This window comes from Coloeus monedula, assembly GCF_965178545.1.
Source record: "Coloeus monedula genome assembly, chromosome: 9".
Taxonomy (NCBI): Eukaryota; Metazoa; Chordata; class Aves; order Passeriformes; family Corvidae; genus Coloeus; species Coloeus monedula.
Window position 1 is genome coordinate 26,017,739 of NC_138789.1, and position 27,979 is coordinate 26,045,717.

At 40.7% G+C, this 27,979-nt stretch overlaps 1 protein-coding gene across 1 annotated transcript in view; it reads right to left on the bottom strand.

Moving 5' to 3' along the window:
- TTC39A (tetratricopeptide repeat domain 39A) overlaps positions 1-14,039 on the bottom strand; it is a 34,376-nt gene extending 20,337 nt beyond the window's left edge. The window contains exons 1-7 of the mRNA XM_082286816.1: positions 13,960-14,039; positions 7,063-7,194; positions 6,327-6,403; positions 5,775-5,842; positions 3,350-3,414; positions 1,871-1,970; positions 900-965 (exon numbers count right to left, since the gene is read on the bottom strand). Of these exons, the coding sequence (XP_082142942.1) occupies positions 900-965; positions 1,871-1,970; positions 3,350-3,414; positions 5,775-5,842; positions 6,327-6,403; positions 7,063-7,194; positions 13,960-14,024 (573 nt within the window). The 5' untranslated portion in view covers positions 14,025-14,039. The remainder of the gene's footprint in view (positions 1-899; positions 966-1,870; positions 1,971-3,349; positions 3,415-5,774; positions 5,843-6,326; positions 6,404-7,062; positions 7,195-13,959) is intronic.
- Between the last annotated feature and the right edge of the window lie 13,940 nt (positions 14,040-27,979).

Below are 27,979 nucleotides of genomic sequence, written 5' to 3' on the forward strand. Positions count from 1 at the left end.
GAAAGCAATATAAAAGAGTTAAAAGTTAACTTGTTTTCATGGCTTTTCTAGTGCTTGCATCAGATATTTACCTCACGTAGCATTTATGAAAAATGTGACTAGTGGTTTAGGTTAAAGGGATCATGCTCCACATCATGTTCTCTTAACCCAGGAGCCCTGCTTTGAGGGAATCTCATGTTCTGCTTGTAGAGAGACAAGGGCAAGTACAAGGTATCAAGGCTAAGATACTCCCACTAATTTAGTATTCTTTTGAAACAACGAAACCACAAAGCAGTAGCACAGCTCTTTCTCATCATGATGTGAGTTTTCTGGTGCTCCATTACTAAACTTCTTTTCTTAAATATCTTGCTCAAACAATATAGGTCAGACTGGTTACTCTACAGGCAAAAAAGAAGTGACTCCCTTAGATAGAACAATGTAGGTGCCACACTCAAATTTCCAGTTGCTATTAAAGCAGAAATTAAATATATTTTTTTCCCCTGTCATGCAAGAACCTGTCAGGAACATTCAGACCCCATAATCACAGTAACTACCAAATAAACTACATCATATTCTAAAGGCTAGGAATACACTTTTGGCTACAGATTTCTGAGCACAAGCCTACATCAAAAGACCAGTAACTAAAAACCTAAATAAGCTGACATCCCTGTATTAGACATTGCCTTTACCACATTTCACAACTGTTTCATCACTGAACAACGGTATGACAACATTTGAATTGCAATAGTTCACACAAAAATATAAAGCAAAACTGAGATGCAGGAAAGCATCAGTTCCACAGTGCATATGTGTGATATCAGAGGGTTACAGCTAATGTGAGGGAGAGGAGAGAAACTCCCAACCCCGTTTTTAATTTAAGAGTGAGGGAAACATACCAATAATATTGAGTTCATGTTTACCTTATTCCCAGAAAATCCAACAAACTCCAGTAATCTCAGAATCCGTGCAGGAAACATGGACAATGTCTACAGAGAAAAATTCAAGAGTTACACAGCAACAGATTTTCTGCCTTTCCGCTACCCATTGCCTCCTGCAATTTTTCCAAACACACGAAATATTTAATAAAATCACTAAAAACATCTCTATATGAAAATTTTCAGGGTAAATGTATATACCTGCTATATTTTACACATGATTTAAACAGAAATATCTGTTTAATATAGGCACCCTTTATCTCCAGGACGCCCTACACAGAAATATATTTACACAGCACCTGCTCAGTAACTCCAGTACTTCTTGGACATTTCAGAAATGCTGGGTTCATACCACACAGTCCATATTTGTTCTTTGTGCAGTACATCTAATATTTGGGCATGTGCCAGACTTATGCAAAGCAATGCAAGCAAGAGGAAGCTCCAGGCACTTTCTGTAGTCCATCCCCTGAACAACCACATCACCCCTCACCATGTCTGGGTCAGTGCCTCACCGGGAACCATCCTGCACCATTTGCTCACCTGCTTTTTGGCCAGAACACAAGCAACAACAGCCAACAGTGGCTGGAGCAGCACTCCAAGCTTCATTCATGTGCCCCACCACTCCAAATGCCCTGCTAACTGCCTAGATCCTGCTAGTTCTCCAAGTGTTGGGTAAACAGGAAGTGGAACTTGACAGGCACAGGCAACTGGTGCTCCTGTGCAAGGCTTCTCCTGGCCTCCATCCCACATTGTGGGCAGCAATCTCTTTATTTCTAAAGTGTGTCATTATCTGATGTTCTCAGACCAGACATTGGGACCCTGCACTGTCAGAGCATACACCTAATTTTAACCACACAATCAGTATGATGACAGTGGAACTTCTCGGGAATTCAAGATAGGCTCATTCTCAGGAGGCAGCAGGATTTCAGCTCAGGACAAGAACTGCTGGTACATACCAGGTTAAATGCTCCGACTCCAAGTTTTACACCTCCCTCAAAATGAAGATGGTTCTCTCCTTTGACATAATGTGGGGACTGTATGAGACTGTCCAACTCCCTGGAAATGCACAAGATTCTGTTACAGTGTCAATAAATAACATGATTAATTACACTTCAGTAAGAAAGCAACCCAATTATCTTCAACTATGGAGTAGTTCATTAAAAGGTCAATTTATCTTCTCACCCAAGTTAACAACATCTAAAACATTTTGTTGGATTTATCAACAAATCATTTCTGTCACATTACTATCAATTATAAAACATGGAATCCTGGAGAGGAAATCCTGTCAAGCAGATATAGTCGATATTAAACCAAATTTTGCCCTGAAAATGTTCCAAGGATGGCTGTTGGGAGCATCACCAAACTTCGCTACTACAAAAAGAGATGATGGGGCAGTGCATGAGATTTAAATTTTAATTAGCAAATTTGACTTGAGTTTCACTAATCCCTGGATTATGCGCATGTTCAAAAGAATATTTTGTTTTATATAGGAAAAGACAATTTTAATACATATTTTAAAATAGGCAGATGTATCAGAAGTTACTTTCACTCATATTTCTAACTTTTATAGGTCTCAACTTTTAGTGTCCCTTTATTTCCAATGTAATCCAGCTCAGTTTGAAATCAATTTGCCTCCATGCTTTCTATAGCTATGTGGTTTTTATACTACTATTGTAGTTTATTTTGTTAATTATTAGGAGAGGAAAAACACTGTTCTAATGGAAGCATGTATTTGTGTTCAGGCTGTCATATTTTCACTGATGGTTGTTGCCAACCAGCTCAGCACTATTCCCTGTAAGTGCAGTCTTTACAATGGACTTGCATTTAGAGTCACCTTCAACACACACAAACATGGACACTGTCATCTCTCTCCCTTCCAGAGGGCTCCTGGAAGACCTAGACTTGATGTTGTTTTGTGTCTGCTGGACACAAGGTATTTTGTGCCCACTCTGAATCAAAATATAAAATTCTAAAATGAATAAAATATGATGCATGTTTAGCCCTCACTTTTTACTGTGCTTCAGCTACGGTTTAAATGCTCCAAAAAGCTGCAGCTGGAACTATAAAAAAATGTCATTTCATTATGTCTAATGCCTACAAGACCTGCAAATTGTGCTATGCAGACACAATGAACAGTACATCATTTAGAACAGTTATTTTTTGACATAATTTCAAGGATATAGTACTCTAAGCAGGCTAACCTTGGGAGTTAACAGAGTTAGGATCCACTATCTCCACAATCCAAATCAAGCATAATGTTAATGTCCTTTGTTATGCAATGGAAGAATCTGTGTGGACTGAGAAAATCTATAGACATGAGCCCCATAATAAAGACTCAATAAATAGAACAGTAATGAATTTGTGAGTTCGATAATTTTACCAGCAGCACTTTTTACTGAGAGAGTGCATTTAATCACATCATCACTCTGACTCACCTGTAGGTTTGGTAACTGTTTCGGACTTTGATGCCTCCTTTTATGAAGCTGACCATATTCTCATCCTGTTGGAATGGAAACACATTAGCAATGTGAATTCGTAAGCATTATAAAGGGCTTTTGTCTTCTTAAGATGAATACACACCTGGAACATAACCAGCATGACACAGACAATATAAGCCTCTAAGACATAATACATGGATTTAGGATTTTCTTTCTATATTAAAATATTTTTCCTTTCTATATTAAAATATTTGTTCAGACACAGGCACTTTATTTTAGTGCTTTCTGTAATCAGTTTAGCCCTTGTCACCTTTGGACCATCTGAATTTGCATTAATGAAGACAGGGACTCAGCTAATAGATGTCACCTAAGGTACACACACTTGTGGTTCTTTCAAAAAAATAGCTTTCTCTCATTTGTCCTTGAGCACAGTTAAGATATATCTGGTGCTGAGCCAGGAAATCTACACAAGTAACTCCTGTCCTCAGGAGTCTACAGGACACAGTCTCATATCCTAAAAGGGAAGAAGGGTCAGTAAAATTATGAAGGATATGCTCTTTCTGCTTTGAATATTCATATATGTATATGAGATCCATACTAGTAAGATAACATGTTACATTATAAGCTATAACAAACTGAGAAATTACAGCAAAGTATCTGGGGCACCATTAGTTAGAGGCTCTTTAGTTTCATACCTTTTTGGTGGCAGTTTCTTGCCTTGCTTATATAATCTGTCATTCTGGTTTGTTTTGGTATCTGCTGTTACTTTAAGACAGAGAGTCTTAAACAGAAGATACCATCACAGAAAAATCATAAGAGGGCATTGTGGAGAAAATAGCAAGGATTGGATTAATCAATTAGATGTACTAAGTACAGCATATTGGGGGGTGCAGCACACCCAGACATGTGTAAAGGTTCAGTTATATTTTCCTTTGAATGGAAAGTGGAACAAGGAAGGAAGATGGTTTTAAAATGTTTACACTCAGAATGATACCAACAACAGGTTAGTCAATGTGAGAATTTTTCAGTCCTGGAAAAATGCTGAGAATACGTTCTATATGTTTTCAGCTGGATTTAGTCATTTTTACTAAGCATCAAAACTAACTCACTTCAGTAGCTGTTGGAACCAAGTGCCTGGTTAATTTTCAAAACTAGTTCATGTGCTCATGAAAAATTAAATGCAGAACAGAAGAAGAAGCAAACAGACCTTTGCAGAAGAGGACAAGAAATTATTTTCTTACTCTCAAATCTCTCATGTGTCGATAAACATTCTCATAAACAGATACCAGTGAAAACCATGCTTAAAACCAAGAGTCTTTAAAATGCTCCTTTCCTACAGACATAACAGAGAAGCTCTCAAAAGTCTGCCTTCCATGGTTTCAGATCTCACCCAGCTGCCCCCAGTGCTACAGGCTATCCATCCCAAAGGAAAATGGAAACAGGTACACCTTGGCCATTTCAAAGTCCATCATCAGCACTCTAGAAACTACTAGAAGCTCCTCTGATTATGGGTGTTGCTATGAAGCAAGAGTTTCTAGCAGAGGGACTTAGCAGATGGCTGAAAAAGGTAACACAGTTCATAAACTATGGTAAGCAATGTAAATCAGAGCCCACCTGGCAACTCCCAAACACTATAAAACCACCACCTGCATTCCATTTCCCATCAGCACCCTTGAGCCAAAAAGCAGAAGCCTTTTTCTGACTGTGGCTTTTATTATCCCCTTGGTAGATGAAGAGGCCCACTTTCATACAGCAAGTACAGCCAAATCAAGAAGAAAAATCAGTTACTTCAACTGTGACTAACAATTTAAATTGCATGCTGCAGCCCAAGTAAGTACTGCTAATGTTGCTCCATCAAACAAATCAAGCTTCATTAGTACAGGCAGATAAAACCCAAAGAAGAAGGAGAGCTCCCCTTTATTAAAGACAGGCAGCACTGTTAAAGAGAAAGCATGTGTGGAGCCTAATAGCTATGCAGGCCATAACAGGTGTTCAACAACAAAGCAGTGAGAAAGCAGCCTTGGGAAAGCAAACACCAGCCAGACTCAAACAAAAGTTTTGCTTGTATTCCAGCACAGCTTCAATGACCATCTCATCATCTTTTATTTTTTTTTAATCTGATATCCCAACACACATCATTTGAAAATTGGTGCTTGCTGCAGTTACATTTCACACATCTAAAAGGGAGCAGGGAAGGGTGTCATTGGGCACTCAGCACTATGTGTGTTGAGATAAGCATTTTTTGATAATCACGAGGGATAACAAAACATTCTAACATCTCATCAGCAGATAGACCAGATAAAATCCAGACTTGATCCAGATGAAAGATCCATTAGGTCAAACTATAGTCTTCTACAAGTCCATTTAGGAAAAGAAAGCTGTACGGTGTTTTTCCCCCCAAGAGCCATGCAGGAATCCATACCTGGAGGAATGTGAGTGCTGCTCTCTGAAGTAAACATTCAGCATAACAAATTTCTGCATGGATTTCCTCTAACATCACACAGAGACAAGAAAACAAATCAGTCAAAGAGTAATTCAAAAAAACTTGGCCCATTAATATAGGAATAAGACCACTGAGCTCAAACTGAGAAAAATATTTTCCAAATTTGCTGTAGTATTTCAGTTCCAGACTACTGATGTAACTCCAAACAGAAATGACACACAGTTACAGAAACTGGTGCTTTCCACAAATTCCTGGATCTAGAACCTTTACAGACATTTCAATACTTCTTTCTATATATTTCTTTACCCAGCAATTTTTGGGAGTGCTGAGTCAGAAAGTGACAAGACCAGTGATTTTGGATTGGTTACACAGCAATGGCCAAAACACTGGTGTGTGGTCCAGCAAATGCCAGATCAGTAGTTTGGACAGTGGATTCACAACTTGCAAGCACACACTGAGTGAACAATTCTACATGATTCAAACTGCATACATAAAAAAGGAAAACATTAGGCATGTGAAAGATAGTGTTACCTTCAGTGAAGTGTTCAAGGCTTTGCCTATGCACAAGGTTGTTGATAGAATCAGCTACAGTAGATTTCTTCCTAAATCTGCAAAAAGTCCATTTGGTCATTCTGAACAAAAAGCATCAACAACAGAGAATGATGCCTTTCAGCTGGCCACCCACACAGTCACTACCACAACTTCAGTGCTCACCAACCCTCTGTCATCTCACCACACACAAAAACTTCAGCACAGTCCACAGAGAACTTGGTCAACATGGTCTTCCCAGGATGTGTCTCTTACCCTTCATGCACAGAAATCTGTCTTGATGAAGGAGAGGGATAAGGGGGTGTTTTGATTTATTTTGTGTGTGCATGGGTGAACGTGGGTGCAAAAGTGGGAGCACAGTTGACTCAGACAACTGCAGTACAACCATCACCCATGGGAACATTCTTGCAGTGTTTGAACATTCTAAATAACTTCCAGACACTGCAGAACCAGGACTACAGGTAGGAAAAATCTAACTGACAAGAAAAATCAGATATTGTGGTAAACTCAAGTTTTCAAGACTAGACTGCTGAACACCCTAATTTATGTGCTGTGAGCCTCCTCTGAGCAGGAGGCTGGACTAGATGACCTTCTGATGTCCCTTCCAACCTCAGTTTTCCTATGATTTCTGAAAGATTACATTTCCTTTTTTACCCAGTAGTCTTTCAAAACTTTCCCAAGAAGGAAATATTTACTGACTGAATTGCTCTACTCTTACCTTTGACAAGTGGCTTGAGCTTCCTTCATTGTGTTCCCTGCATTCAGAATGTCCTGAGGATCAAATGTCATCATAGCTTGCATCTCCAGTATGGTAGCATAAGTCAGGGCATGATACATGCTGTCTTTAGTTCTGCAAGAAAACACAAGGTGCAAAGCACAGCTGATTTGATTGTATTACTTCTTTTAAAAAGCAAATACAAATCCAGCTCCAGAAATGTATCAGACTCACGGGAACAAGGTCTAAATGAACTAGAAATCAACACAAAGGACATGCAAAATAACCAAGAAACAGTAATAGATTGAGATTTGTACAAGAAGTCATGTCTACAGCTCTGCATACTCTGCTAAAATGTATCAATTCTGAGCTGAGGATAGGTACTTAACAAACATAAAGCACAGGAATTAACCACATGGTTCACCATTCAGAGACAATAGAATCATGGTGGGGTTGGGGTTTTTTTGAGTATCTAATGACTACTACAACATGTGACAAATATCCAGCTGATATTCTTCTAATTTGGGACAGGCTCAAGGAGGTAAGTGACACAATACTATAACTCTGGCCAAAACAGAATCTCCTTGAAACAGATCTTCCCACTGGAAGCATTAGGGTCTATGTCAAAGAGTACAGTTTTTTCCTCCTCTCCCCTTCTGCCAACCCTCCGCCCCAAACTGTTCAACTTAGATATTACTCTGTAGGGTTTCAGGGGGTGCCACTTCGGCAGAAAGTAAAAAACTTTGGCAAGGAAAACAGTTAATTCCTATGTGAAGCCATCACTGGCACCTTTCCTCTGACAGGAAAGAGAGTTTATATGTTGCACACATTTAGAGCATTCACCAGTGTCTGGTGTAATCCTCTGCAAGTGAATCAAAATATCTTCAGGCACAGAGGTCTAATAAAGACGACTTGAGAAATATGTTAAAGGGCAAGCTCAGATAAATTCCTGACACAGAAACTCTCTGTAGACTTTTCTAATCCACCCCTGACAAAAAGCACGACTTAAGACAAATACTGTTAAGGAGCAACAATTGCTATTTCAATTGTTTACACTCTAGCACAGATCAGATAGCTCTATATGGCACGGAATATTCAAAAATACTTGCAGTCAAACAAGGATATCCTTTCAAAATCTCCACCCTCAGCACACCTGTTCTGAATGTGTTTACTTCAGGTGCTTCTTCATTTTCTTTTCCCTTCAGAGGAGAAAGTGATTGCCAGCAATGTGCCCTTGACAAAGATAGGGCTGCATTAAGAAGAGTGTTGCTGCCAGCAGGATGAGAGAGGGGATCCTTCCCCTCTGCACAACACTGGTGAGGCCCCACCTGGAGTGCTGTGCCCAGTTCTGGGCTCCTCAGTGCATGGACACACTCAAGAACAGGGTTGGTGAGGATGATTAAGGGACTGGAACATCCTCTCCTATGAGGAAAGGCCAAGAGAGCTTGGACTGTTCTGACTGGAGAAGAGCAAGCTCTGTAGGAGGTTCCTATAACATATAGAAATACCTGAGGGGAAGAAGCAAAGAGGACAGAGCCAGGCTCTTTTCACTGGTGCCCAGGGACAGGATCAGAGGCAATGAAGCACAACCTGAAGCACAGGAGGCACTGTCTGAACATCAGGAAACACTTTCTTTACTGTCAGGGTGACCATGCACTGGCACACATCACCCAGAAAAGTTGTAGAGTCTATATCCTTGGGAACATTCAAAATGGCCCTGCCTGAGTACATGACTTTCTGAAGTACCTTCTACCTCAATTCCTCTTATTCTGTGTTTTAAGGAGAAAAGCCAGACTTTAAAGACACCTCAAACGACTTAATTTTCTCCCTAGAAATACACTTGTCTCCCCAAGTTTCAATATCTGGACTGAACTGAAAGAAAATTTAACAGATAGTTTCAGACAACCCCACACAAATCAGTGATCTAGTAACTCACTGTGGTGACTTGGGCCTGGTGCTTCCCTTCCCAACCCTCACACTGATGATAAAGGGCTACTTTTTCCAAGACACAGGGCACAGAGCAGGGTGGCTGCACTGAAGGAATTTGCAGTGCACATCTTCAAACTTCACTGCAGTCCATGCTCTGTGGCTGTCCTTAATTCCTACTTGTCCTCATCATCTAAACCAATCTAGCAGAAAAGCTGTTTTGGGAAATCACCTGGTGCCATAAGTGCTATAAGCCCCAGACTATACTACCATCCATCTTATTTGTAAGCTAAGAAGAAAATACAGATAATAGAGAAATTAGTTTAAAATCCAGTGAAGTCAGGACAGTTCTTTCTTGGCCTCGTAGATCATGATTCTTTCAGTAGACTGATAATGTAAAGTAGAAAAAAATGAACACACTAAAATGCCAGCCTGATGAAGTGTTCCTGTTCATTTGATTATTCATCAGCCTCACTGGGAACAGAAAAACACACTTCATCTTGTATTTACTAAACTAAAACCCTTCCAGAGGCTCAAATTCAAAGCACAGGGAAATGACTGAAATAGTACCCTTCCAAAATTATAGAAATTTGCTTCCAAAAGTCAAAGCAGATAAATATTGAATTCACTGCACTAAAAGGAAAATTGGTACTTTTCACATCCATATGGCAAAGAGGGATTTCCCTCTCCAGTAATTCTGGTTCTGAAACCAAACCACCCCTTCCCTAATCAATGGTTTAATCTATTTTGCTTCTAATATTTAAAGGAGATAATGATTAATGTCTATCATTAGCCAACTGGTATTTAGCAACATTCAAATTTGCTCTTTTTTTTTCAGGGGTGGGGATGCTGGTGGAAATGCAACTTATCCATGCTGTTAATCATTAAATTAAAGTTGCCAGCTACATCCTGGTGTATTGCCAGGAGTTTTAAGGCCTGCATTTCATACAGATGGATACAGAATGAAACTTGGTATCTTTTTACTTTTCTTTTGATTCCTCAGCAGCAATTTCCTCAGGACATTGCTGGAGTTAACAAGCCTGTATGACATGAATACAACTAGTATTGTGATTAATGACTTATCCCAGTAGTTGGTATCACATGACTGAATAAGAGGATTATAAGTAATATCTTTAGGCACTTATGGAGTTCTGCCACATGCCTCTTCTCCAACTATGGTGCAATCATTCTCATCTTGCAGCACTGCCCTTTCTTGGAGCTGCTGGAGAACACTTTTATTCCTGCGTGAAAACAAGTGCTTAAGTGAGGACAATCACAGCTTTCCAGCTGAAGTATGAAAATCAAAAATCTTGGCTTGGTTTGACCTCAGAATTAACCCAGGGCTAGTAATCTTTTGGGAAAAACACAGTGCCAAAATCTTTTCTGTAGATCCTCTAACAGTAATCCAGCAGACAGGACATGCATTACTAAATCACAGAAACCTCAAGTTCAAGTCCATATGTTGATTTAATATCAAGATGCTTCCAACAATCAAAACAAATCCAACAGCACGGAGTGAGAAAGACCCTCCATAGACGAGTCAACAGTCTGTTCATCCAGGAGGACTCAAAAGTGAGGGATCAATGCCCAAATCAAACCTGTATCAGGAGAATGTGGTCACACAGGGGGTCTGAAGGCTTTCCTCATCTTTGATCCCAAGTTCCACCCAATGTCCAAACAACCCACCAGACCTATGGCAGAGGCTTCCACAGAAATGCTCTGATTTGATGAACTGCCTTTTTCTGATAAAAATCTGTTTCCTGCAAAGCCTCCTCAGTAGCAATAAGTTAACAACCAGCAAAGACATCTCCAGTCAGCCACATCCCAGCTCCCTTGCTACTACAAGCCACCAGGATGGTCCAAGCCAAAAATCTGTGCTTCAGCAAGAGAACTCCTGAGCCTTTTTGATCGAAGCCATTTTCCAAACCTCAGAATCTACTAAGTTTTTCCAGCAAAGAGGTGAAACCAGCAATTTCGTTAGGTTTTGGTAGCAATTAATTTATTTATGAAGACTATAAAAGCTGTGTTATTCCAGACTTTAGGTATGAAAAGATAAAACCCCCTAGAAATAACAACCTTCTTCTTGTTCATGACATTCCTTACAATAAACAGCTAACTCAAGCTTTGAGCAACGCATTTATCCAAACACTGTCTAGAGCTTCACTCTACCTGTATGTGCTTCCCCTACTCTTTCACCACTCTCCACTCGACAATCACACCTCAGCTTTGGGTGACCAGTTCCCAGGAAAAGCTTTCAAAACCCAGTCGTTCTAGAATTAATATTGCACCAAACAATGTCAAGTTCTTTTTGGAGTCTATTTTCAGAATAAAGTCAACTGCCTGGAATGAATCACTGCCTTACTATTCCTTTAAAATTGCAAGAAGCAACACATGTGGTGCAGCTCATCCAGTGGTCCAGAAAATTTTGTCATTAATTTATCTTATTTACCATTCTCCCAATGGATCTGACATCAGCAAGTTATCAGGTGATTATGCCATGTTTTCTTTCAGGATAAATATTAAAATATTAAACATATGTCTTGGGAAGGGAAGGGGACATCTCACCAGAACCAACTTTTAATTTATTATTGTCTGTTTGCAATTGTACAAGGGCTAAAATCCAGTCAGCATTTAATAGATTTACTGTATGTCTCAGGGCTGAGAAGGAAGTTGAGATTTTTTTTCCCTACACCAGTGACTGGACAGTTTCAGTGTTACACATGTTGCAGTTAACACATTACATATTGAAAATCACTGCTGTGCTTAGTGACTGAATTTTAGGAATTTCTTAAGAGTTCTTGGATGCAGTGTGAGAACTCCATATAAAAGATAAATTTAATTACACTTACTGCAGAAAGCACAAGATAATCAGAACTCACTATTGTACAATGATTGTTAATAATAATGAAAACTGACTCTTAAAGCTAAAAGGTAGCTCAGGAAACAAGAAAATTATGTAACACGAAGGAAAAACACCAGATGTATTTTTTCTATGAAATGAGATCTCCTCTTTATAATGAATTTGCTTCTCTTTATGATGGATTTGCTTTTTTACCAGGAAAAAAGAGCCTTACCTCAACACAAGTCTAGACACCATCCTCAGATATTTATTTTTAAGTGTCTAGGAAAGCTCTTCTGATTTTAAGCCCCACACATTGTGCCAAATCTGCTGTCAGTTTCACATGGTACAAATTAGTTGAAAATACACTTATTGTGAAAGCCAAATGTGAGTAATTTAGTCAATCTGCATTAATGTAATAGAGAGCAGAGTTTCTCCTACACCAGAACCGTTAAAGCCGCAAAAATCTAAGATACTAAATTCTTCACAAGCATTTAAAAACTGAAAAGTATTTCTCTAAACAGTATGTTTATGGACTGTGAAAACTTATTTCAAATCTCAGCACACTAAATGGGAACAGTGAGGACCTGGTGGCTCTGAAAGAAAATACTCAGTGCTACCACATGTGCCCACTCTACAACTCTTCTCATTCCTTAAAGAGATGGAGTGTGTCCATAATGGGTTTCATCTGTGGGAAAATTCAGCATCCTGTTTCTTTGTTGCACTCACAAAGATCATAAGTCTCTATTTCCCTCACTGCCAAATGCAACAAGAATAAGGGCCTCCTCATAACAACAGGCTAACATGAAAAATTAGTTTCAAAATGGTTTGCAGTGTGGAATACAGTCAGGTACAAAAACAGAGTATCAGCTCATGAAATATGTTCTGCAGAGCCCAACAAAAGCTGAATGAAAACCATATGCAACAGAAGAAAAATGGATTTACAGAAAAAAACAATCCATAGCCTCACTAGCTTCTGCAGTGTTTTGGAAACCTGCTGCAATAAAATACCCCCTGACTTTATGCTAAGCACTGAGTGAGCATTCTCAGATGGGCGCAGGGGCTTTACTGTCAGGATTTAATAAAAACACAGTTATTCTTTTTACCATTTTTATTGTATCTTCTGCTGATATATAAACACTAAACAACACTGCTGTGAATAAAGCCAGCATTATTAATACAGCTGATGTTAAATTTTATCATGAATGTTTTTTCCAGAGTGTACTTACATGGCTAAGCTTCAGCTTCTGACATCAAATATGAGGTTGATACCTCACCAAAGGAGTTGTTACCCTGATGCATATCAAATACACACTACTGCATCACCTATGAATTTCACTTGTTTGGTGTTCCAGTGTCCTAAAGGAAGGCATTATGTAATTTGCTGGTGGCTCAAAAATAAATTGAGCAAATTGGGTGGGTGGGGGAGAAATTTAAATTAACCACAGACTTCAACAAGCCAAGAACACAGATAACTTCAGGACAGGGTATGACAGATCACAGACACTGTAAAGACACAACAATTTTTAGGAACTATTTCATGACCTCACTCCTTGCAGCTGGGCCACTCATTACATGTTGGGCTGCAACATAATTAGGAAATAGAGTGCCTGACCACAACACTGAATTGCAAAATAAGCTGTGAGAAAGTTTCTGCAACTGGTTACAGCAACAAAAAAAGAATTCATACCTAATGTTTCTCAAGCCTTTAATTCATGGTCAGTTGCTCATTTAGACACAAAACTGTAATTATTCAGATGCTCACAGTGTGCAAAAAAAATATGGGAAAGGAGACAAAAATAAAATATGACAGTTTTGTGACAGAACATAGTTTTTATTCTTCCAGGAGCAAGAATCCCATATTGCACTAAAGCTGAGGGGTTACTTCTTTGGACATCAACTCCATAAATTTAGTAGACATCTTTGATCAATCTTGTTATTTACTCACACAAGTGCAAAGCACTTATCTGTCTTCCCCAAAATGTAACACATTAACTTACCACCCCCTTCTGAACAAAAACTATACAGACATATCAACTATTAACAGAGAACCAGCTGTCTGGTCAAAATCTCTTGAGAGATGGTGAAGCAAAGAAAAATAAACAGAGAAAAACTAGGAAATCTTATAAACTTACTTTGCTTGTAAAGAAGCCAAAGCATCCGAGAACTTGTTGTTAAGAAATAAATCCAGAGCTGCCATACATTCACGCAGTGCCACGTTGAGGTCTGACGTAGATGACCTGCCAGAAGAGATAATAAACTCAGCACATCTGTTCTCCTTCTACCAGTGCTTTACTGCTACATTTGAACCCCTCTTGCTCAATTTCCAGATTTATTCCCTTGCATAACCTGCTATTTCACCTCCAGCGATTGCAAAAAGTGAAAGGGACTCCTATTATGTTTGTGGATTTGGGTTTTGGGGGGGGTTTTTTAACTATGCTTTCACAAAGTAACATTTGAAAAGCAACTGAAATCTTTAATTTTCTGGGAAAAAAAATACTGCACATACTTTACATAAGAACCTGGACATGCAGAATTGGCCATGTGGGAGCACAGCAATTTGATGAGCTCAGGTACCAGGAACACAGAAGCACTGGGTGACAATGCACATCTGATTGTAAGGCTGCCAGACTCCAGCTGGTGACATCATGATCATGTTATCACTTTAAGGATGAGATATTGTCAATCTGCATCAGAGTATTACCCTGACTGCTGCTGGAAGATCTGCCTTAAATCAGCTCATGTTCAGTGTGGTGCCCGAGCAACAGACCACTACAAACTCAGAGGTGGGTTAAAACTTCCCATTGTGCATGTTCCTGGGAACATCACTGTCCCTAAGAAGTGCTACTGCACTCAAAGGAAAAAACAAATTGCTGCTGTATATCAAAGTCAGAAGACTCTCAGTGACTTACTCTGGCTGTACTTTTCTACTTTACAACATTCAGATGTCAGCCTGACCTGTCACAAGGGTTCTCAGCTGGTCTTTAAGTTACTGGCAACAGGATAATACAGACTAGCTGAGTTAGTTTGGCCCAAGTTCATCACCACCAGAACTGCTGGACAAAAAAAAAAACAAAATACACAAAAGAAAGAATAAAGCCCTGCACTAACAAAGTTAAGGTCACCTAGCCAGTGTTAGGACAGTTGAAACATCTGCATATAATGATCAAAGAGCTACACTGCTCTGATATATTGTATACGAGCATGTACAAAACATCCTCCAACAAAATACAAACAAATCCTCATCATGTTCCTGATTCTAAACAGCTCTAACTAATGTGATCTATCATGTGACTTAGAAATTGTGTTAGTTCCTTAAAAAATGGCACAACACAGAATGCTGAAAGGAAAAACAGAAAGCAAAGTCCTGATAACATCTTAAGGAAAAGGCAGGGGAGCACAGCACAAGCAGATAGCATCAGTAATAACCACCCACTGCAGCAGTGGTTTGGTTCTAGGAATAATGACCACAAAGAAATAAAGTGTATAGTTATATATATAAAAAACAGGACTGTAAATTTGAGAGAAACATCACGTGATGCTGTTCCTAGTGGCTTTGTCATCACAACTTCAGATACACTGCAAATCCTTTTGCACTCAAGACACTTTCCAAGTGCTTTGCAAGCATTGATTAACCAAGCCTTGGCATCCATCTCATACAAAATGCAGTATCATGTCTGCCTATTCTGAGCCCTACTTAATAATTAAAACTTGGTCAATTATTGCTGATTGTATTAAAATTCCTACCTTCCTGTTTTTAAATCTGTGTGCCCGAACCAAATAGCATTTTTAACATGACATAAAGCACATCTTCACGTGTTTTAAAATATTTAGACTACTAACATTTTACCTGGGTTTTTTGTTTGTTCATTTCTTGTCATGCAGGAGAATTACCCCATTCAATACAAATAAACCTTTTCAAAATATTCCTTTGAAACAGAAAGATGACAAAGAATAAAACCACTGTTGAAGCTCAAAGCAGAAATGAGATACAATAATTACTTGGCTTCTTTTCTGGAATAACAATTAATGACACAGTGCTACCCACAGCAACAGCAAGAACAGAAGCTGCACATTTCCCTCATACTCCAAGGAAACCTGCCATAGGATGTAGCTCCCAAGTCGAGGGCTTAAGACCTGGGCAAAATACACACCTCACATAAATGCTACAAACCATCATTTGTCACTGTTAACAATAGGGCAGAAATATTTTAAACTCAAGGGTGCTCAGCATTTTAGCAAACTGATTAGTCATGCTTCAGTGGGCTGCAGATTCCCTCCTGCTTCCAACAGCAGGATCAGAACTGCCTCTAAGCCAAATGGAAAATGCTGTGTGCTGCTACTCACCTCTCTGCTGAGTCTCCTGCGTGTTCTGACATAGTCATTGTAAGCCCACTCAGCTTTTAGGCTCGAACATCAGCAGCACTCGGTGCTCCTGAGCCAGCTGCGAGTGACAGTCCCGGTGGGAGCGCAGGGCAGCGCCTGCCTGCGGCACCACACTCTGCGATTGGACACTGCCACGGGAACAGGAGCATCGCTAATTCACCGAACACATCCTCCAAATCAGCGATTTGGAAGCCACTCCGTGGCACACCAGGTTCATATACCACTGCATATATTTACAGCTGGATACCTCTAATGTAGGAGGGTTGGCGACTGCCAACCTATCTCTGATCTACAGACCTGTCTGGAATGAGCAGCAGCATCAGCCACCTTTCCTTCTGTCCAGACCAGGCAGAAGCCAAATACCCCTGTAATTACAGACCTGAAACAAGAATTACTGCATGTGGCAGTGGCCCACACCAGAAACCCGTGAACCAGAACGGAGAGCCAAACGAGAGCAGCTGACAGGCAGCACTCTGGCAGTAATTGCTGCAAATGTGAGAAGCACACAGGCGAGAGAGACAAGCAAGTACTTCTTCCCAGAAAGGATTCTCCTCAAAACAGGCTTCGACCCAGCAGCCAAACTGCTGCTTTTCGTTAGTTCCTGTACCTTTGGGAGGAACTGAGACTTTACATGCTCTTTGTAACAATCTCTCTTTAATGCCATGGAAAATGAGGCGAGTTGGCACTAACAACTTAATCAGTGGAATGAGCTCATCTGGCTGATCTTGCCCAAAATTAAACAGTGTATACCCCTGAACTGCTTTGCTGGCAGCCCTGTACGTAACTACAAGCAGCATTAGCAGTCCTTCTTCTCATTTTGAGAGCTGGACTGTAGAAGTTGATCAGCCACAATCTACTTATATAAATTAGTTTCTGCAAGAGCATCTAATGTCAAAAATTATGTTTGCTAGATTACACAAAGCAGTACCAATAATGAAGACGTACACTGCTGAAGAAAGACCCAAAAATGATAAACCAGGAAAGGACAATTCCAGGAAGATACTCTGAATCCATTAACACATCTGATTAAATCTCTTGCTAGTTTTATGGCATCCTGTACAGGAAAAGCCTGTGCTGCATTTGGTATAAAAATTACTGTAATAGATCCACAGGCTGCCCCATTAATGACTCCATTACATGTTCCTAGCAGCACTGTGTACCTGGGCCACAGCAGGAGATAAAAGACATAACTGGTTTTTTTTTTCCCCTGGTTGGGAATAACTACTGGTTACAACTTAAAATTAACTGGCTGCTTCCATGGCAGGATCATGGGCTACTCTGAAAAGGTTTTTCATCATTCTCACTAGCTGTTTGTACAATTTCTAATTAATACTGTATTCCTCAAATAGTCTTTAAAGCCCTGTATGGTGAAGGCTCTGGCTGTCTCTGCCAAGTTCTTCAAGACTTGATTTGGCAGGTTTTTATTTGAATACCACTACCCTAGAAACAATTATATGCTCAGACATCCTCCAGTATGCAACCTCTCCTTCTCCACATATACGTATGTTTTCTTTTAACTGAAGAAAACAAATGTAAAAACTCAGATCTGAAATATTTCCACATTTAAGCCATTTCCCTGCTGGTTCTACAAGGTTCTTTCCCTTTTTTCTTTTGGGCAGCAGGTTTTGCAAGGACAGTCATATGGTTCTCCTTGTGGTTTTGTTGTTTATGAAATCATTGTTCTCTGCCCCAGGGACCATGAGTGGGGTTGCTTCACAAATCACAACCACGGTATATCCTGGGCATTACAGTAAGAGCTCCTCTCCTTACTCCACTGCATCCCCATTGTCTCTAGTTGGAAGCACAATTTCTTGGGATATCCCAGGCAATACCACTTTTACTTAAGCACCAGATCCTTTCTATGTCAACAGCAGTATCAAACAAAATTAATAAGCAGAAATAAGCAAAACTACAATTTGAAATATTAATGAACTGTAAACCATCTTCAAAAAAAAAAAAGTTTTCCATGGTCAAAAGGAAAGGGACACATGATTTTTGAGCATGAGAGTTACCATATTTATGCATAATTTTACTTCACTGTGTGCATGATGTTGACTGGTTTCTTATTATGAGTTTGAAGTGCATAAGCTTTGGGATTTGTCATTGGGTTTTACAGATTTCTTCAATAAAAAAAGCATCCTGAACTTCACACTGTGCAAAATGCTAAAATACTCAACCTCAGCAATTACCAGAATTTTACAAAAAAAGGTGAGTCTGAGGTTTGTGCCTTTGTAGTAACGCTTTTAATAGTAATTCAAGATCTCCTTCAGTGCTGTGAAACACTAAAAGCGAGTTAAATCAGTCATATCCTAAAATATGGATGCATTTCTCTGCCAAATCTACCTTATCTGCAAAAGTCAGCTGAGGTAGCGTGCATGGGTAACTTCATTTGGAGGAGGAGAATAAAATACAAAGAAACAAACACCGTTTAAGCTTCACAGTGCTAACACTTCAACCATTCACGGATGTGAGGAGCATCCCAAAGCACATTTCAAAGGTCTCCATTTCAGTGTTAAGGAAATTCCCTGTCTGACCATCCAGGAGCCACTGGCAGTCACACAACCATCACCTGAGCTGGGACCAAAGCCCCTTCTCAGCTGCACATCCCACACTCACAGTGAGACAGGCTCGACCTCAGGTTTCCCACAACAGAGTCTCAGATGTCCCAATCCTTAAAATAATTTCATCTTGGTGCAATAACAAAATAACAGCTCGAGCTGGTGCCTCTGAGGAGGGATCCGAACAAAGGAACCCCTGGGCTTTTATCCCCTCACAGTCTAAACAGGAAAAAGTCTGGGGGTCTTCAGCCCCTGCTGTGTCTCTCTCCATGCCCTTTGTTGTGCAAAGGGTCAGCAGTTCACATCCCATGGTACAAACTCTGACCCCAGGATGTCCTTCCCACTGCCTGTTTTCAAAAAGATCACCCCTGAATATAGAAATTCTTGCCATAACACCATTTTCTGTTCTCCTAATGCTGGATAATCACAGAGACATTAGGAGATACCAGGATACACCTGGGGTTACTTCCTTTAGTCTTTTCCAGTTTGCCAGGTCATTCCTAAATCCACTACCACTTTTCTAAACAGTTGATTTCTTTGAGCAACACTGCACTACAAATGTTGTGAGCCTGAAAAAAATCTCAACATTCAAAGAAAACAAAAAAAGCACATCACTCGGGAAGAATTATTTTCTTCTGCAAGCATTTCCAAATCCACATGAGATCAGAAATAATCTTGGATGAAAAGAACAAATAAGCAGCTCTCACAATAATTTGTTACTTTTCAGTTTTCAGACAATACAGAAATGTCTTCATAATTCAAAAGCAAATAAGTTAATGCAAGAAAATTAATTTTCCCATATCCCTTCCTGTTCTATGTGCCAAGCTGGTAATACCTCAGCATTTATCTTTCTGTGTTCTTGAACACTTTCCTGGCCCATGTCTAAGACTTCTCGGTGCTGCAGAAATGCCATTACTTCAACAACAAAGCAACTGGAAAGGTTTCAATATTCGTGTTCTCCAGCTATTCTGCATAGAGACACAACAGTGATGCAATTCTGGAATTCAGGATATCATAGTATTTCAAGTTGTACATGGACTATGACACCATTTATTTTCGAGGTTAATTCAGCTCTCAAACCACTGAGTTATTGATGCCTCAGCAACGTCAAAGGTCTTTTAAAAGGCCCTTCTGTTCCAGCAAAGGCTCACAAATCAAAGGGATGGGGCAAAGCAGTCCAAGTGAGCAACAAAAAGCCCAGGGAACTGGCAGACTCATGTTCTGCCCTTGGTCCTACCATGTTTAACTTGGACCAAGCAGGATCTAGTTTGCATTACGCTCACAGTTCTCATCCTGTATTTGAATGGGCAAACAATGCAGTAAATTCATTAAGATAGGTTTGCTCAGACAAATAAAATGTACTGGTGTAGTTTCTGCTGTTCCCTTTCCTTGTTGTACTGCCATGATTGCTCAGAGGACTGACTGCACCACTGTGGGTGAGCACTCCCAGTCAGTAGAACTGCCTGCATCAAACAGAATGAAAATACATACAAAGACACACAATCCAGTCTGGCATATTACAAAAATAAGCCCAAACATCCTGCAACTACACTGGTATCTATTGGAATGTACAAAGAAAAAGTTACCTCACACAGGATGAACAGTGAACTAAAACAAATATATTCAGTATTACAGAAATTAACAGGATCACTGCAACTAAGAGTAAATTTTCATCATAAATCAGAGTGCAGTAATATTTAGCAAGCTTTAATAGCTCTTCTTTCTTAATTCAGATGATCTACAATCTTTGTCACTTTGAAGGTCACATGTGATTGGTATCATGCCTTTGGGAGTTTTTAGACAACCTTACAACACCCACTTACTCTTTTTTTCCAAGTCCTCTGACTTTTCAGTTTTACTGCCTCTGGTCCACCTACATGTCTGACATAGGTACACTCGATTTTTAAAGGTCTAATTCTCATCTCACTAAAACTAATGAGATAAAAACAAATCAGCAAGAGCTGTACTAGACCACTATCATGTAATGCTATTGAGCACAATTAGGTACCCAACAAACAAACAGATACAGCATGAAGCAAAATGCAAACTCACTCTGCCACATTCACGGTAAGAAGCCAGACAAAATCGGTGAGATTTGTTTTCCTAAGGACTGCAAGGTCAGGGTAGAGCTCTGTATTACTTCTGAAATCAGACTCGTTGACAATTTAGGGAGGGATGTCAGGCAATTCCCCCTTTTGGCTGGATTCTGCACTTCCTAGCAATGATAAAGACTGACTGGTAGGTAACAAGAGAGTTACCTGTGCATCTTTCTTCAGCTGTTTGTGAAGTCTGGTTTGTACTGTTTATGCTGATTTACACTTCCCTTCTTTCAGACTTCAGTGTGGTGACCAACACAAAAAGGATGAAACACACATTCTGGCCCAAAAAGCATTTTCCTGCAGTACTTCATGTGAGCTGAAATGTTTCTTTGTTTGGTTTTGTTTCATTTGGTTGGGTTGGTTTTTTCATTAAATCTATGCAAAGCATTTTCAAAATAAATTACTCTGTAAAATGTTTTGCTGGAACTTAAAAAAAAAAAAAATTCATGCTTTTGTTATCATTCCACTGCTGAACAGTATTTTACACTCCATAAAAATAATATATAGGAATGACACAAAATACTTGAACAAATAGGGGATTATTGCTTTGCCTTTAATCATTGCTTTACATGACATTTCAGATTACATTTCCCTGAGAGCTCCAACAACCTGACTTTATTCTTCAGAAGTCATCTGCAAAGCATACTTCACAGTACCTTGACCAATAACAATGCCACTTTCTCTCCAATTAAATAAAAATTCAACCATGGCACTTCAATACACCTTTACAGCTCTCTTGAACCTGCCCACTGAATCAATACTCAAGAACAAAAAAAGAAGTACCAGTAGGAAGTTGTTTTGGCACTCAGCATTGCTAAAGCCATTTTGAAGAGTTATTCTTTGGTACAGTGGCTTCAAGAAGAAAATAGTTATTATTCTCTCCATTTCAGAGTGGGAAAGCAACTAAGCAAACTACCTGAGGAGAAAAAACAAATGAAAGCCAAAACAAGTGAGGCTGATGTTGAACTCTAATTCAGTTAGTCTGGGATCTTTCTGTCATTTTTTTTCCCTTTTTGACAGGAAACATGGACCAGCCAAAATGTAAAACTTTGATGTAGATGCAGTGAGATTTCATCAGCTCAGGGTGGTAATTTTAGTTAGAAAGAAAATGTAAAATGATGTCCAAGTTCAGTACTGCATTCTGTTTGATATACATCTGAGATTCCAGCCATTAAGTCAAGTATATCTGAATGGCCATCCTAACAGTGAGACTTTCTTCTGACAATTGCTTTTTCGCAACAGGTGACTGAAAGTTTTATTATCAAGTTGAAGACAACAGCTGTCTCTAAAATGGGAGGCCATTTTTCATCACCCCTACTCAAAAATTCGTTTACTTCTCAGTTCCAACCAGTCCATTAGATCATTTTGTCCTCCAACTATGAGTTGATAATTTCAATCTATTCCCAAAATACATGTGGTACTTAGAGAAACCACAAATTCAGCTCTGTGAAAACACTGTCTAGGAGCTTCATTGGGGTTTTAACGGAGTGATTTAAGTAAAATATGACCTACAATAAGAAAATAGTAATCTTCTCCCACAAACTAGTCCTGATATATACTTTTCAACACTTTGTAGCACAGTAACAGAAACATCTGAATCCCTTTAGATTCCCAGATCTGCCAGAATCAGCCCTCCCTGGGAGGGCCGATTCCAGCAGATGGAGCTCCAGAAAGGTGATGAGGAGCCAGCACCAAGTGCTCCAGCAGCTTCAGTAACACAGAGTTTTGGGACAACCTGCCCAAGCTGACAAAATTCACCCAGCTCCTTCCTGTTGCTAAGTAGTTTCGCACACATTGTTCCGCACATTCAGAACTTCCTGAAGCACAACGCAACCACAGTCTTTCAGCCTGCTGCTGTTGTCAGTGCAAACACAGCACCTGGAGGTCATTTAACATCCTTATTACAAACACAGAGCCCACCTTTCCAGCCTGGAGTTAAAAAGTAGTATTTAAACAATTGCTGGTTCATGAAAGAATTATCAAGACAGAACATGGCAACAAAACTATATAAAGCTCTTAAAAATCACAGAATCATTGAACGGTCAGGGCTGGAAAGGACCTTAAACATTATCTCATTCCAAACCTGTGCTGTGGGCAGACACACCTTCCACTACACCAAGTTGCTCAAAGCCCCATCCAACCTGGCCTTGAGTACTTCCAGATAGAGGCTGTATATAAAAATACTAATAGCCAGGTCATTTTTGATCAATTTAGCAAGTCTAACACTCTGGATTTTTAAATCCCACAGGACTTTGTTGTTTTAAATGCCACTAGACCACCTTCTTTGGTCTTTGTAGTGACTCCAACATTAATATCAGTGCCACCAAAAAGGAGCACTATTGTACATCTTATATAATCTAAAGTTGAGGAAATGTTTTTTCCATCATGGTTTCTTCAGCAGAAATAAAGTCTCAGGTAAATGTTTGCTGTTTTCAACCTTAAGATAAACCATGCAGCCAGAGAAAGAGAGTACACCACTGTCCCACACTTGATGAAGAACCATGAACAGAGCCATTACCAGCAGTTTGCTGACCTCTCCAACAACTGCACGCTTAAAAGCTTCTACTCCTGTATAGATTATAAAGCAGATTATTATAAATGTCTTATGTCAAACACAGAATCCACAAGCCGACCTTTAACGCAGCCATGTCTAAAACTTAACACACCATCATCACGGGAGAAGAATGTTATTTGCAGACTGATTCAGCTTTTGAAGCACGCACACAATGGAAGTTTATGTATTTTAGGGGCAGTGGGAGTGCACACCTGGAATGGAGAAAGTTATCCACCTGCAGCTTGTTCGTGAGGGCGAGCAAGAAGGTATTGAGTTACAGAGTAATTAATGTCAGCGTTTCACTGTCAAGGTGCGTTGCTGGCTGCACAAACAGGAGCTCAAGCAAAAGGACCTGGTCTTCCACGCTCTTCCACAACCCTTTGAAGCCCAAAGACAATTTGCATGTAACTACTGAAGGGCTGCTGCGCAGGTATGTAATTAGCTCAAGCTAATGCTTTTTTCTAAGAAAAAAGAAAACCCCCTCAAAGTGCAAGAACCAGTTTGTGCCCGCGCAGTGGAGTGGCTCAGCCGGCACAGGTGGGCACAGTCCCTGCCCACAGCAGGGTCAGGCTAGTAGCCAGAGCGGCCCGCGGAGTGGCCCGGTCCCGGCCTGGGCAGCCCCTGCCCGCGGGCCGCAGGCGGCTCCGGCCACAGCCCCGAGAGCCCGTCGGGGTCAGTCCGGGGGCCCGAACTGCCCTCAGCGGCTCCAGCGCCCGGCTCGCCCGGAACCCCACCGCCCTCACGCCGTCCCGCGGCCGGACCCTCCGCTCCTGCGGGCACCGCGACAGGCGCTCCCAGCCCCTCCTCCCGCCCGGGACGGAGCAGCCCCAGAGCCCGGCGGAGGCGGCGCTGTCCCCCGGCGACCCCCCCCCGGCCCGCCCCAGCCCCGTACCGGGCGCCGGCGCTGCCGGCCGGGCGGGCGTCCATGGAGGCGTCGCGACGGGCAGCAGCTGAGGGGAGGGCGGGAGGGCGGCGGGCACGGCTGGCGCTGCTGCTGCTGCTCCCCGGCGGCCGCCGCAGCCACCTCGCATGGTGTGCGTGTGGAGCGACGGCAGCCGGGGCCTCGGCGCATGTTCGGGCAGGGCAGGGCCGGGCCGGGCCGGGCGGAGGGGCCGCCCCCGCAGGTGAGCGGCTGCGGCAGCGCCCGCCCTCCGCCGGCGGTGGGGATGGGAATGGGAGGGGATGGAATGGGACGGGATTATAGCCCGGGGTTACGGTCCCACCGCAGCGCTCGGGCGGGACCCGGGCGTGTCGCTCCGCACCGGCGCGAAAGACTCCGGGAACGGCCGAGAGGAGCGCGGGCACCCCTACTGTGTGCTGGAATTGGAGTCATTAATTCCGCTCGAGAAAAAACATGAGGAAAACATAAGTCATATTTCGCCAAGTTTTCAATTAGCTGCACTCTGCACCTGCTGCCAAGGCAGCGTTTGCCAGGGTGCGGCTGTCTACCCCCAGCCCAGGGGTCTGTGAGTTGTACCACGGGAGTAACACCCCACAGGGTTCACACCTCAGATGGAACAGGTTATGAACAAATTACATAAATAAATAATTAGATCTAAATAATTAAATTCTTTAATTTGTTAATTAACATAAAATTCATAAACAAAATAAATATTTTAAATTTTAACTTGCCTCTTCCATTAAAGGAAACCAAACCCATTGAAATTGCGAATAGATGTGCAATACTGGAAAAAAATTGCAGTACTTTGGCCACTATCTATATTATAATTATATCAAACACGCAGCTTCAGGGTTACAAGGATAACAGTTCAGAAAAGATTAACAGAAGAAAGGAGCCTGTGAAAGGAAATGAACAAGGCAAAGGTATACACAGCCAAGGGAGTGGCAGGACAAACAGAAGGACTGGGTTGACATAAAGAAACAATGGGCACATTAACGGGAACAGTGGGTGTATAAGGTTAAAAAAAGAAAGAATTTATTAGCTGCACACCAACAATGTGGCTCGTGATGTGAGGAACAAGGGGTGGGTGGCAGGACGGGCTCACGCTCCAGTGCTCAGGGTGCAGCTGCTCCGAGACAGGAGCCCAGACATCCAGTGATCGAAGGATGAGTCCTCCGTCTGACAGCAGCCAAGTAGTCATGATTGTCTTCACTAAATCAAACATTTTAGCTCACTGAGGGATAGCATAAGCAGTTGTGACAAGCACCTTCCCAGAGCTATTTTGGCACAAATGCAAGCCTACGTTTTCCAGCATAAGATACCTGTTTACATACATTTCATTTTTTGAATTGTGAGGCTCGTACATTCCAGCTCACTGTGTTCACAATGAAACGAGATTTCTGCACTTCAGCCCATTTTCAGTAGCCAGTCCTAGCTAACTTAAAGAACATTTTTATTAATAATCACCCCAGAATATACTCTAAATTGCTTTTTACAACTTTTAGAATTTTATGTTGTAGGGATAAAGTTGAAAAAGCTAAAACAGAAGGACAAATCCAAGCATAGTATTGTATGTTTGAGAACAGTTGTGCTTTTAATATCTGACCGTAAAATAAAATAAAAATTTAAGTTAAATGGATAGCATATTAAGGAAAATTAGAGAATTTAAATATATGAGTTTAACATTCAACAAGTATTTTACCTGCAGTTTTCAGGATTCGGGGTCAGTGGTTTGAACCTCAACCAAGTTATTTATTCTGTAAAAGTTATTACTGAATATGGCATGAGATGTGTACTCCAAAATCCTCAGAACTGTTTGGAACTCAAAGACCCTAATTTTAAAAATAAGGAGGTATTAGCAGAGCTTCATTAAGCATTAAAAAAACTTCTACAAGGATTTAAAAACCCACTGAGTCTTTTAAAATTACTTTTTTCTGTGTAAGTGACCACACCTGTTCATGTGGCATCTCAGAAGAGACTGCATTCTACGGAAAACAATCCTAAAGACCTTCTGGCTTTGCATACAAAAATTTCAATGCTACATAGCCTCAACAGAACAAACAATAAAAGTCTGGCCACACAGGAAGATCAGTCTAAGTGGATCAGGATGAGTCTGTCAGATGCAAACCTGAGACAGCTGACAATCTGCAGAAGTGTTACAGGATCTCTTGCTGGGACAGACCTCTGAAGTCAAAGGTAAGAATTTCTCCCTCTATTACCAGCAAACTAAATCCTCAAATATCTTGTTTAAAACAGCACTTCTGTTAAATTCTTAATCTATTTCCAGTTATTTGTATAGTCCTATATAGGAGTGCAACTGGCTGCTTATACCAACAGAGAAAACACCTCATAACATCTCTCCTATCAACAGGATACACACAAGTAAAATGGGATAAAATTCCTTCTACTCTCCACAAGGTTGTCTTTCCAGATTACCGGAGTTATGTAATAATTATGAGACCTGTTATCACTTACAGAACAGGAAATGGCTTAGCATTAAGTGGTTTGTCCATACTCACTTATTAAATCAGCAAGAGATAACTAGAAAAAACATCCTGACCTCCTGAACGCACATCCAAACAATGCAGCATTTTCCCCCTCTATCAACAGATCACCTGCTCTAAAAACTACTGCTCTTTGGTTTTGGTTAAAATCAAAGGTCCAGACAGCTCCAGATGTCTCCAATTTCACACAACAGGAATTCTGAAGCATTCTGAGCAATGAATGGGAATGCAGATGGTGTTATTTACGTATGTTTTGCTATTCATGTTTCTTTAAAGACCTTGTGGATGAAAACGACTTGTTTCAGGGTATTACTGACTGATGGCTTGTCAGCTGACAAATGACAAGTTCCTTCCTATTTTTTCTGGAATAACACTATGCTGTCTTCCCTCCCTTCCTCTTTACTTCTGTCCCTTTCCTAATTTAAGCCTCAGAGGTCCTTGCAAACACAACTCTGCAGATAATTCAAGAGTTCGGTAACACTCACATGGGCAATGAAACTCCACTCTACCTACCAGAAGGGCAAGTTTCAAACTTGCATCAAAAAAGATCTTTAATTTGGGAAAATGACTGTCTTCTTCATTCCAATAAGAAAAAATGGATGCATCTAAAAGCCAGCCTTCATGTTTGCTCTAATTAACAACGGAATTAAATTGAAGAGTATTCACTTATTATACAGAATTCTGTAACAAGAAAACATAGTAGTTGCCAATGTTTTGAACAAATATGTTACTTTCCCAATCTTACTCTCTGTGTTATCTAAACACAGTATCATCTAAATTACCATTCTGTCAGTATTGCAAAAACAAAAACATGAGGTTTCCCATCCATGCCCACAATGACTTTGAAGATTCAGGATAAAGTGCGACTAAAACACTCCAATACTGAAGTACTAACTTTGCTAAATATTCAAATTCTGAAACAGCCAATTTAAATTTAAGTAGGTCAATGAAACTGTTGAGAAGTTACTGGGGAAATAACACGAGACACCACAATTCTGACACTGGATGCTATTTCTGTGAAGGTGACCCATGGCAGGTGGGTCAGGTGGCAAAGGCCACAGAAACCAGACTACAGTCAAAACACCTCATACTGAACTGCACTCACCCAATGCTTTACATCTCACAGCACCCTCCTGGAAAAACAGGCAAACAG